Source organism: Parasteatoda tepidariorum, chromosome 4 (assembly GCF_043381705.1).
Source record: "Parasteatoda tepidariorum isolate YZ-2023 chromosome 4, CAS_Ptep_4.0, whole genome shotgun sequence".
Taxonomy (NCBI): domain Eukaryota; kingdom Metazoa; phylum Arthropoda; class Arachnida; order Araneae; family Theridiidae; genus Parasteatoda; species Parasteatoda tepidariorum.
The window spans coordinates 14682019-14695576 of record NC_092207.1 but is presented as its reverse complement, the minus strand read 5'-3'; the positions used below and the strand labels follow the sequence as shown (position 1 = coordinate 14695576).

Sequence of the window (13558 nt, the reverse complement as noted above, 5' to 3'; positions counted from 1 at the left end):
ATTTTGCAAGGTTTTCCCTAACTTTTAATTAAGGAGCCCTTTGATTTTGCATCAATTAGGTGATTGTTCTCTCTTTAATAATTATTAAATAAATATTGTGCACTCTTTCCCTGCTTAAGACCTGGTTTTATTCTTCCTCTCAGCAACGACTTTAAATATATATATATGTATATATATTTATTTATTTTGGATAGGTTGTCAAATATCTGACTACGGAATTCTATGAACCTAATTACAATATACAGCAACGCTTAGATATGTTAGAGGTAAGCATAAAGTTTTATGTTGATTTGTTTATGTTATTCATGCCATACCATTATTTCTATTCATTTCTATGTATTAATTTTATGTTATCTTGTATTTTAACTTATATGGTGAATATCTTTTTTTTACTTTTTCTATAGAAACAAGCACAAAAAATAACTTATTAACTTATTTAAAAATCATTTAAGTAAGGGATTAATTATTATGAAACCATCAAAAACTACTACTTGTTCTTTTATAGTTTATGCCAATAATTGCATTTAAAATAACTTTTTTATTTGGTTTCACAAAACTTATATCTGCTTTTGTTGTTATAAATAGTTAGATCATAAAACTATTATTTTTTTTCTTTAATTATTTATTAAATTTTTACTAAATATGTTTGTATTCCTGTTATAGTAATTTTAAATGTTTTTGATTAAATACAAAATACAATACCACCCTCCCATTTTATCTACTATTTCTTTTTGTGCCTTTTTGAGAAACATCTACTCACAATCAATCATAATGTCAGCAATGATTGATTAGTGCTTTTTAATTATTTATAACTGTTACAATTATCGATGTATTTCATAAAAGTTGCTATTGTTTTTTTTATTTTTCTTAATATTCAGTGTTTTTGAAAATGGCATTTATTCCTTTTTATAAGGTAATAGCAAAATCAAGTTTCCAGCTATCACGGCCGCATTCTGATCCTAGTGTTATCCAAGATCCTGAACCCAAAGACAATTTATCTTCAAAGCAAGCTTGGAAAATAATTGTTGAGGAACGCATTGCTTCAAAAACAAGATACATAACAAAGGTATTTTTAATCCTATATTTTCATTTGGTTTAAGATTGTTTCAAATGTTTTTTACTTCATAATTTTATAGATTCATTTTTTAATTTTCTTTTAACTTTATTGCAGTTTTGTATGATGTTCCATAAGTTCTTAATTATATTTTCTCATTCTTTAGAATAGTTTCAAGAGTTTTGTGTTTAATTATTTCAATTTTTTAGGTAACATACTCATTCAAATTCAAACTATCTTCTTTTAACTGTTTATGTTTTTTATGAAATTAATTAGTTCTTAATTATATTTTCACGTTGCGTAAAATAATTTCATAAGTTTGGTACTTTGTTATTTCTACTTTTTATTTAATATGCTCATTGAAATTCTGTGATTTTTCCTTTTAACTATTTTGCACTTTTGTATGATGTTGCATTTGCTACATTACTTAAGGGCATAACTCTTTTGTTATTTTATTTCTTAACTGTAATTATCAGGGACCACAATTCTGTTCAGATAAATCAAGGGATTATTTTTAAAATAAACAATAACTAGTACTTCAGGAGAATTATTCTCACATTAGCTACCAATTATTTTAAAATAGGCATTTAGGGTAGATTTTCTATTGATGTAAGTCTTTTAAATATGTATTATTTTTGGTAGTTTTGGATATATCTCTCATCAACAGACTAATTATAGAACAGCTTTTTCACATTTTTAAAATCGGTGTTCTGATTTATCAAGAAAACTACATTTTAGAATTTAAAAAAATTGAATATTTTATAATGCATATTTCTTTCTATAATTTTTGAAAAACCTTTTTTGACAGTTATTTGAGATTTATATATAATTTTTTTAATTTTATTTAAATCAGTAAGATTTACAATCTATGTGCTTCTTTAGGGTCCAAAAAAGGCTCTTCCGGAACCAGTAGAAAATTTATTTGCTCCTATTGCTGGTTTTTTCTTCTTTCCTCTAATACACACTTATTATAAGTAAGTCTAATTTTCATTAAAAATGTAATTATTTATCTATTTCTAATCTAATTAGGTAAAATAGTTTTGCATGAAATATATCATAAACATTAAAACTCATTTCTTGTTTAATAATTGTAGTATGGTAATTCAATATGTTTATCAAAAATGTTGCCCCATTGTATAATATCGCAGAATTACTATATAATATAATAAAAGAACACCACATACTTTAAATTTGAATAAAATTGTTTTGCTGAATAAAATTTCCAAAATTGTTTCGTTACATTTTAATTAAATTATAAGAAAAATAACTAAAATGACAAAATTAGTTAAGTGTAATAATTGAAAATAATTGAAGATGACTTAGACTAACGTACAGTGCACAAAATTAAATAAAATGAATACTCTAAATAACTTTTGATCTAAAGATTGCATTATCTCACTTAATCTTAAAAGTTCAAGTACCTAAACGTAAGTATGCTATAATTTGTGCAGACAATATTTTAAGCTTTAAAATCGCACAAAAACATACTTTCTTTGTATAAACATACATTTTATTTGACGTAATTGGTGAGTAGTCGCAGTCTGAAAAATATGGTCTCAATAGTTTGGTCAGGAGAGCGGGTGAAAGCTTGACCCCATAATGTTAATTTTACTTTTTATCTATTATGCCATATCTCGAGAAATTTGTAAGTGAACCGAAATTTTTTTGCTCATAACTATAAAATTCGTTTATCGAATGATAATTCTACATAAAAAATAGTTTTCAATTAAAATTTATTATTTTTTATTATTTTATTTCATAAGGATCTAAAAAAATGTTAAATAGTGTGGCATACAAATTTTTATATAATTTTAAAGAATGGAATTTTAAGTGGCAAAATAAAATTTTGAATGAAATCAGGCCAGTAAAAAAAAGCATGAAATAAGTTTTATCTTCAAAGTTTAAATTCACAAGATGTAATCGATCGATTTCGTTCAATAGTTGTATGTTGCCATTTAAAATTACCTCCTTTAAAATGATGTAAAACTTTGTATACCTACATACAAAATTGTTTGAATTATTATTGAATATTATTAATAAAAATAGTGAATAATTATTAAAAATTATTTTTTGAATGAAATTATCTTTAGATTAACCAGTTGAAAAATTAATTTCCAACATTTTTTCGCCATGCTTAAAATACTCTCAAGTTATAACAAAATGCGCAATAAGTGAAATTAACATCAAGGGATCCAAAATTTCAACTGCTATCCTGACTGAACTATTGGAATCATATTTCCCAGATTACAGTTCCCCCTACCCCATATTTTGAGAGTCTGGAATCCAAATCTAGCGAATCATGCTGAAAAAAGGTATGTTTATTCAAAGAAGAAACTGTGTTTTTTTTTGTTTTTGTTTTTTGTAATTTGAATTATCTGCACTAATTAGATTGCACATTTAAAGCAAAGTCCTCAAATAATTGAGATTAAGTCGTGGTATATGAAAATTCAATCAAAAGTTACTAAAGGTGTTATTTATTTATTATTTTTTTGGTTTAAACTTTATGGATAAGAAAATTTCTTACTGAGAATTTGGTTGAAGATGGCTAGAACCATCTTATATTAAATTCTTAACCAATATTGGTCATTTGCCTGTGAAAAAATTAATATTTTATTTTACATTAAATTTCAATTTTGTTCACTGTTTGCTTATGTAATTAAGTACTAACGGTTTCTGTAAGAATTCTTAAAAATTGCATATAAAATTCCTGGATGTGTGACATGAATGACGTCACGGAGATGTGTCATTTTAAATCTAAATATTTAAACTTGATGCTTTCAACAATTGATGTTTTACAATATATCATTACTTTGCAGCTTATCAGAATATTCCAAATAATCACAATTCATCTTTACGTGATTTAAAATAACTTATATTGATCTGAATTTTCAATTTGAAAATAACACATCAATTCGTTTTCATGCAATTTTTTTTAAAAAAAATAATTATTCATCAATATTTTTTATTAAAAGGTTAATAATATTCTATGGATATATGTTTTCTACATACTTTTTTCTTGCTCAAATTTCAGGTATTTTTCCAATTATTTAAAATGTGTTTTGCATATGACATTTTTTTGATTTCTATTTTAAGCTCTTTTGGTTTTTTACCTAACTCCTCCCTGTAGATTACAGTTAGTAGGATTCTATATTATTAGTGATTTTAATAGCATGTTATATTATTAGTAATTTAATAGTATGTGCACTAATAGTTTTTATTGTAATGATACAAAAGTTACTTTGCTTTTTTTATATATTTTATATGCAATGTCTTCTCTCATCTTTATTGCGAAGGTATAAAACCAATCTAAATACAGTAGAAGTCAATTTATCCAAGGCTGAATCATGTGATGCTTTTTGTTAAATTACACCCCTTCCGATGCCTGTTAAAATTGTCCCAACACATTACGAATGTTTTTGCTCAATTACTGTTGGTAACATCAACTTCAAAATTTGGCTGCTAAAAAACGCCTATAAACGGAAGACAAAAATGAATTTCCCTGAATTTGTTATGCATTTAAAATTTTGTCTTGAAAAAATCCCGTTTATTCGACAACCCTTGTTACTGAGGGCGTCAGATAATCAGGATTCTACTATACTATACTGCAACAACAAAAATTCTATTTCTTCCTGCATTAAAAACTACTTGTATTATTTTTTAGAAAAAATAAGGTCCTTAAAGTATTTGGAGAAGATGGTTATGTGCTTGGTCGGTTAATTTATACCCTTGGAGCTGTGATTCATTCTGCTACAAATTCTCATGTAAGGCATTTTTTTTTCTTTCTTAACAATTAATTTATGATTACATATATCTATACCCATTTATTGAAAATAGTGTAAAATATTTGAAGGAAACTTCTTATTTGAGTCTTAACAGTCTTGAAATAGTTTACCAACCAAGCATTATTATGATAATAATTAATCATATTAATTATAATTTTGTTATTAATTATAATTTTATTATTAATTATAATTACATTAATTGAAAGTATAACAACAATATGAGTGATAATGTAAGTTATTGTGATATTTGCCATCATATACGTGATATTGGAAGAAATAAGTAAAGTGCTATTAGTTCATTAATAGTTAATTCATTGATTAAAATATTAATTAAAATTACTCTTTAATAAATGAATGGAACTTAGAAATAGTGAAGCTTTAACTTTTATTCATATTGAAACAATATATAATTTTGCCATGAAGCAGTTGATTTAAAGTGGTAAAATAAAGAATAATGCAGAATGCTGCAATACTAATTAGAATTAGGTTTTACATCCCTACCTTTATCAATGGCGGAGAGAAGTAATGGAATCTTTATCAAAGAAAGATTGACCATGCGATGATACATTACCAATCTTTCTAAATTGTTTTATAAAATCAATTATATAAAATACTACAAAACTTACGTACATTAAACTAAAAAAATATTTGTCTGAATTTTTTTTTAATACACTTGCAATTTTTTAATTATAATAAATTTATTGTCTAAATTATATATGTGCCAACAAAATTTTATATCTCGCTTGCACGAACCCCGTCGGTTTCACCTTGTCAACTGCTTAGTACAAACTTTTCACTAAATGCTCCCTGGCTCATTGTTACCACAAGAAGACACATAAACAGATCGGATGCCCACCACAGCTTTGGTTGGTCTGTTAAACCTTAAACCAACAGATTAGCTACCATAATCTCTATTAGTATGTCGTAACAAATTTATTTCTGGTGTAAATATAGTGACACTGTACAAAAGTTTAATTATGCAACAGCATTTCTTATTTGACCATAGCAATACTTATTCACATTACAATATTAAAAAAGTAGACACAAGTGAGTAAAAGTTGATAGATTTTAATTTGAAACAAAATAAAAAAAAAGTTTTAAAAAGACATTCTTACATAGAATTTTCTTTAAAATTTGAGGATCCCAAAGTGGATTTTGGATACTGTTTCCATTTAAGAATTTCCAAGCTTTAAATAAAATTTGATGCAACAACTTTTTTTCAAATTTTTCTGCTATTCCAAAATGATATATGACAACTTTTACTGATATGTGCCTACTTTTTAATAACGTTCTGCAATGGTTATGAAAAAACAAAATGGAGTATGCACATAAGGAGGTTACATCTACTAATACTAAGTCTTGGACACTGAGCTTTTTTATATTGCCCGTAAAGTTTATGGTTTGATACTTCTTTTGAAACCCATGGTACTCTGAATGTTTCTAGAAATAGTCCACTGCTTTTCATTTCAGTTAGGTTGGCATTGGCAAGTCTGTGTGCTGCAACTGACTAGTACTATAATCATGAAAAATAAAACTGTCTATTAAATATGTTATAACATAGTTCTAGAAATAGTTTAGCTTTTTATTTTAGTAGTTAGGTTGGTAAGTCGGTGTGTTGTGACTGAGTGGTACTATAGTCTTGAAAAATTCCATTAGGTTATATCTACAAATAGTTATTAAATACCACTCCCTAAGCTTTTTCAAATTGCCTATAAAAATTATGGTTGGACACATTTTAAACAGACCTCTTAAAAATAAAAAGGTTTAAGTCACTTGAGTATCCACTCGATTGGCTTAATGTTTCTGTTTTTATGATTAGATGCGTAATCTACCTACAAATAGTTACTAAGTACTGCATCCTAAGCTTTTTTTGAAATTTCCTATAAAAATTATGATCAGATATTTTTTAAACAGTTCTCTTAAAAACAGAAACATTTAATTCAACTATAATTTTAACTTGTATCTAAGAATAATCATGAGAATGTTTAAGTCAAACACTGTAACAAGCATAAAATAAATTAACACTGCTCAATACTGGGTGCAAAGTTCTTTTTTGCCGAGTGTAAAAATCAGAAATGAAACCAAAATCAAAATGCAGATATCAAAAATGCAACCAAGTACCTCAAGTAAATGTTATGATAATTTCGAAGTTTAATTTTAGTGTTAACAATGTTTATTTGTTTTTAGCATGCTCCTCAAATGGCAGAAGTTTTCTTAGAATTTCTCCCCTGTGTTTGGAATCATGAAGAAATGTAAGTATAATAATTTAGCATCAATATTGTTTTAAAGGCATATACAGTCAAACCCCGCTATAGTGAACCTTCAAGGGACCAAAATTTAGGTTCACTATAACCGGGAGTTCACTATATCCGTTACACAGGCAATTTCACTAATGCTTCCCAAACTCCTCCCTTTTATTACATTATATTCATATAAATGACTAAAAAATATTATGTGGTTGCAAAAAATGTGTTATTTTTCATCACTCTTCGTCTTGCGTACAAATAAAAATTAGCTGATGAGCAATCCTCAACATCAGATATGGAAACACTTCCCGACTCTCAGATAATTTTCCTGAATTTCTGTTATTCCGCTTTTTAAACCTGTCTAACCTGCCATTTGAGCACATAAAAATAGTTTCTATAGATGGTTTTAAGAATCGGTATATGTATTTATTTTGAAGTAGAAATTTCAAAATTATTACTATGAAAATGGGGGGGGGGGGAATCAGTCGAAGGCAGAAAAAAGTTCACTATATCCAACTTCCTCACTTTTTTGGTTCACTATATCCACTAAAAATAACATTATACGTGTATAGCAAGGCACGGGACCGAGCATTTCGTTCACTATATCCGGGAGTTCACTATAAGCCGTGTTCACTATAGCGGGGTTTGACTGTATATACCAAACATAACTTCTAAAAATTGAATTTAACTTTTTATGTATACATTATTTCAATTCTATTTACCTACTTATTTAATTTTTAAAAGTTAACTTTTTTATTTAACATGTTTGTAGATTCTAAATAGAATAAAGTGTGCAATTGTTATGATGGGAATTATACAAATTTAATTAATTTGTTTTATTATTATTGTTTTGACCTAAACTGTTATTTCTTATTTTTAATCTGCAGATTTGTACAGGAAGCTGTACTTTTTGCTCTAGTTTCACTGTATGCAAGTGTGCCAGGTTATTTATTGATGGCTCCAGACTCTAACCTCCAAACAGCAGTTTATGAAAGTGAAAAATGGTTGCAAAGTAATAAAGTTTTTCTATAAATTCTTATAATTCTACTAATGTTATTCAATTTATAGAAATCTATACAATTTTGCTGTATCAATTTTTTTTCTTTTTACTTACAATTTTATTTTGTAACCTTTTAGAAAAGTGACATTTTTAAGCATTGTGATTGTTACATTTTATAAAGATTAAAGTTTTTTTTTCATAATTAATCTCAACTTGAAAAACATAACTAATATTATTTTTAATATAATATAAATTAAACATTTTGCTTAGAGCTAAATACATTTGTTTAGAGGTTAGAAGCTATAAAAGAATAGTATTTTTACTTAAGATAAATGTTTGTTGCTATTTTTTTCCCCCAGCCACTGTTTAAATTTAAATAATTTTAAAAACTTTCATTATTTTAGAAAACCTGATAGTATTTTAATGAAATTTATAAAAGAATATAAAACTTATATTCTTCATAAACTTATTAATATAAATAGTTATATTTCACTATAAAATTTAAGACTTAATTATTATTGAATTTCATTGTTACATTGGCCAAATTATCTCTTTTTTCTGATTGGTTTGTGTATAAAAAAAACTGAAATTGATGTATGAATATAATTTAACATATAAGTTATGTTATCAAGAATTGGAAGTTCTGTAATACTGTTCAAAGATAAAATTGCAAATCAAATTTTGTATATTCAATTGCTAGAAAATAGACACTAATATAAAATAAATAATGGGAGCAATGATTAGCATCTATACATTGTTTATAAATCACTTAGTAATTAACTATTTACTTCTTTTAAAAGTTATTAACTAGATTATTTATATGTTTATAAGTACTGATAAGGAGTGTTGCTAAGTGTTGGATTACAATGAAAAGGCAGAATTAAATGCTTTTTTGACAAATTTATTTTATTTACTGATGAAATTATTTTCTGTTATCAAAACTAAAATTATAGTCGAACTTTATTTTGTTATTATAGTAAACTAGTTTAAAGACTAAATAATATTTTGTTTGTACCTTTTGTGCTGAAAAATTATTTTTCAAAAGAAATTTAATGCTATTGATTATAAAATCTCACAAATGTATTTTAATACAGTTGATTTAGTTTTATATTCTATTTACCAGGTGTGATAACAAATGATTTAGATATAAATTGTCAAGTTAAAGCTTCTTTTGCTCTTGGTTTTCTTGTCAATATCATAAAAGAGGTAATTATAGTTAAATACTATTTTTAAACGTAGTAGAGAAATATTGCAATGGAATTAATATTATTGCAGAAAGTAAAAAATAGAAACATTTTCTTAAGACATCAAAGAAAACTTTGGACAAATTTATTTTTGTCCAAACATTATCCTTGCATGAATTGAATCTTAGTCAGCCATAACTTATAATGGAAGTCAATATGATTCAAAGCAAAAATGCAAATTGTTATTTGTTAGTGATAATTCCATTTTCTTTATCCAATTCACATATTTATTGAGTGACAATATGAGAAATTTAACCCTTTTTTTATACATATTTGAGCATTTATTTAGCTGATGAGCACCCAAGTTCAGCATGGTAGCAAATAAAATCGGAGTAACCATAATAAACTTAACTTCTTTAGAAAGAAAAGATTCTTTGTTTACTTTATTATTTTAACTACCAAGCATAGTAACTTGTATGATTAACTAAATGTATACATCTTATTATTTATTTTTGCCCAAAATTATATGCTACAAAATAACCTTTTGTTTGATATATAAGCAGTTGCTAAAATAACAGACATGCTAAGTGCCATATCAAAAGGTTTACTTTTAAAGATCAACGAAACATACTGCCTTCAAATAAACATATCATTTTTTTCAATTGACTTGGATTCTTGACTCTCAAATATGAGGATAGTGTCAATCAGGAGAATATGGTCCTAAAAGTTTGTTCAGGCTACTGGTTGAAAGTTTTAACCCCCTAGTGTTAATTCCACTTTTTGCACAATTTACTGTGCCTCTGTAACTATTAAAACTAATCAAGAAATTTGCAAAATGCAAACATTTGCAAAACTCCTTTATTCAAAGACAATTTTATGTAAATTATAATTTTATAAAAATATTAATAATATAATTTATTAATATTATAAATGTTAAAATATTTCATCATTTAATTTAATAAGGGTTAGAATTTACAATTATACAAATTTTTACCTCATTTTGAACCATGTAATTTTATATTACAAAATACAAAATTTGAACGAAATTGACACAATAGTTTTTGAATAATACAATTTCAAAAAAAGATCAAATTTTTTTATTTTTCAAAAATTTTGAAATCAATTGCGAATATCAGTACCTTTTCAAAAAAAATTTCACCACTTCTAAATTAAAGAATAAGAGTTCAAGTTTCCACTTACCTTCTTGACTAAACTATTGGGATAGTATTTTCCTTATTGTGGCCACCTCCATAGTTTGAGAGTCAAAAATCCAAATAAATTTTTTAAAAAAAGGTTTTGCTATTCTGTGAAATGTGTGTATATGCATCTGATTTTGTAGCTTAAAGCAGTGTTTTCATTACAGAAAAAAAATGAGAGATAATTTCTCACCCTTTCTCAAAAACAGGGTGAGATCTCAAAAAGTTAAGTGAGATTTCTAAATATTAAAAAAACGCGAATAGACTTGGGAAAAAAATATTTCTTAAATTATAATAAATTTTTAACATTTTCTAATTTTTAAAGCATTGAATATTTTTGCTGCATCATCATATGGAAAACGTTCTTTATCTACTTTTTCATCAGGTTTTCTCATTAGGTTGCTCAAATGTTTATCAGTCATTTGTATACGATATTTTGTCTTAATTCGGTTTTGAGTGCTAAATGACCTTGCCACATATGCTGAACAATTCGGAATCACTTAGTAAATTTGTAGCATTGAAAAAATTTTAACGTCTTACATGAAAAAATCTTGCCTTCCGTGAACACGTGGTTGCAGAAAAATGTGTTCTGAAAGGTGTTCCGTCATTCGTGTGGGGGGGGGCATTGTGTTCTGGTTCGCACCGCTTCTGAACAATACTGGTAGGGAAGCTAGATAACATGGATCCATATTGAAAATAATGAAAGATCAAGGAAGACAAGTGAAACGGATTTTATTCAAAATGGCAGAAGACGAATTTTTTTTAAGTTTTAGTTTTATTTTTAAAAAAAGGTAATGAATAAAAATCCAATTTTTATTTAGCTATGGTAATTTAAAGAAAGAAAAAATGTATCCAATAATTTTTATGATCTGATTTATTAAAGTAATATATAAATTAATTAATATAAATATCAAGGTTTTCACAAGGTCAGGGATACCTGGGAAACCTTGAATTGTTAGGGAAATTGATTTTGAGGGGAAGAAAATCAAGAATGTAATTTTAGACTAAAACATGGAAAATAACCAATTTCAAAACTGATGGTAACAATAAATAACCAACAATTGTTATTTATTGTTACCTTCAGTTAAAAATGATTCAAAGTAAGTAATTCTAACTTCTCTTTATTTCTCGTATAAATTAGTATCAGTATTTAATCATTCATACAATCTACAATTGCTGACTATATCAACTTGATTAATAAATTATGTTTCATTAAGCTTTAAATTTTACTTCGACCTATATTTTATATAGGTACTTATGTAAAAACCTACACGTCAGTCCTTCATCTATTGAAAGTTCTTTTTTTTTTTTTTTTTTTAATAAAAGTTGATATTTTATTTTGTATCACAATTTTTTTTTATTGCTTATTGAATCCTCCAGAATTTTCTTGAAAAAATCAAAGAATTTTATTTAAAAAATTGAGAGGAATCCAAGAACCCTGCATTATTAAATTTTATGTATAAGTTTAATTATTTTTTAAACATATTTTTTTTTATTTATTTTCCCTAGGAACTTCCAACTATTCCTGGAATATTAGACAGTTGAGTTTCATGATGAAAATAAATGTATATATCATTTTCTTGTCAATAAAGAATAATGTATGTTTTTCAATTTATTTTGTTGTATTAATATTTAATTAAATCTCTAAGGTTTCTTAACAAAGCTGTTGGTAGACTTCATCAGGGCCCTGAGCAAAACAATTTACAGAGCCCTTTAAATGTTCACATTCTATATCTGGTTAACTACAAATACATTATAAAATACAGTAGCTTTTACTGGAACAGCTTAAAACTACTTTTAATCAATAAAAAAATTGATTTTAATCAAGTTCACTATAAATTTTTCATTATTAATTCAATTTAAAGTGTTTCGGTAAAATATTTAAGGACTACAATGCTGTGTCAATATTATAAAACACAATAGTTAGATATCTGAGAAAATTTCAACACTATGACGGAAATTACTGTACTGAATTTTATTTCATATATTACTATTAGTTGTATAAATAAATATGCACAGTTGTTGCACAAGAACAATCACTTGATAATTCTAAACATTTGCCTACCTATCATTTGTTTGGTTTAATTGTATAATTCCTTCATGGTCTTGTAATTTTATCAAAAATGAGTGTAAATGTGTTTATAGTAACTATCTTAAATACATTATAAAATACAATAGCCTTTACTAGACTGGTACAAAATTTATTTTATAAAATCAAAGAATGGATTTTTATCAAACTAAATTAAAAAAATTATTTTGCATTCTTTTAGTTTTTTCAGTCATTTGATTTAACGTGTTTCTGTAAAAACATTTAATGCTTTTGATGCTCTGTAGTATAATATTGGGCTCGATTTTTGGATGACTAAACATGATTGGTTTGAATTAAACGCGGAAAAAGTCTTAACTAACATTTTTTTTTTTAATTATCGGATATATATATATATATATATATTTAAAAAAAAAACAAGAAAACTTTTTTTTGAAGAGAAGTAAAATTATTACTAAATATTTAAAAAAGAATTAAAAAGCCAGAAAACAAAATATCTTAATCATCTTCTCATTAAATATATATATATTTTTGTATTTTTAACTTATTCTATGAGTTTTGTGTAATTGCAGCTTATGCATAGTAAATAAGACTCATTATTTTTTCTTCATTAATCTTTCTTTATTGTATTTATATATATATATATTTCTTCTATTGTCAGGAATTTTTAGATGGTGAAACAAATTTTATTTCTGCTTCATAGTTTGCAATATTGTTGACCAGGTGAATATTCATAAAATTCATATTAAATGTTATTTAGAACATTTACGACATTAGTTCTCAATGTTTTACTATATTCATCCCTGGAATATTTTTTTATGATAATGACTGAGAAGACTAAAAACATAAAAACTCAATCAACTTTCACTTGATATTTTCAATTAAATTCAGATAGATAATTAATCTTAGCATATGTAACCTAAATACCTAACTGAATAAAATTTGCTCTAACTCAGAAATCTTTTTTCGCAAATTATTTTTTGTTTTTCTAAAAGAAAAAGTAAAATTATTGTTATATTTTTTAAATCTTTAATTTTTTGTGGAATTAG

At 25.6% G+C, this 13558-nt stretch overlaps 1 protein-coding gene across 2 annotated transcripts in view; it reads left to right on the top strand.

Moving 5' to 3' along the window:
- The window catches only part of LOC107441420 (telomere length regulation protein TEL2 homolog), a 31641-nt gene extending 18414 nt beyond the window's left edge, over nucleotides 1-13227 (top strand). Inside the window, exons 13-20 of one of the 2 annotated variants that reach the window (XM_071179454.1) lie at nucleotides 195-266; nucleotides 914-1066; nucleotides 1937-2028; nucleotides 4716-4815; nucleotides 7024-7088; nucleotides 7970-8094; nucleotides 9206-9288; nucleotides 13171-13227. In XM_071179454.1, the coding sequence (XP_071035555.1) occupies nucleotides 195-266; nucleotides 914-1066; nucleotides 1937-2028; nucleotides 4716-4815; nucleotides 7024-7088; nucleotides 7970-8094; nucleotides 9206-9288; nucleotides 13171-13212 (732 nt within the window). In that variant the 3' untranslated portion in view covers nucleotides 13213-13227. Of the gene's footprint in view, nucleotides 1-194; nucleotides 267-913; nucleotides 1067-1936; nucleotides 2029-4715; nucleotides 4816-7023; nucleotides 7089-7969; nucleotides 8095-9205; nucleotides 9289-11971; nucleotides 12078-13170 lie in introns of those variants that run through there. The other variant, XM_021146641.3, reaches the window with a different exon arrangement.
- The last annotated feature ends 331 nt before the right edge of the window (nucleotides 13228-13558 follow it).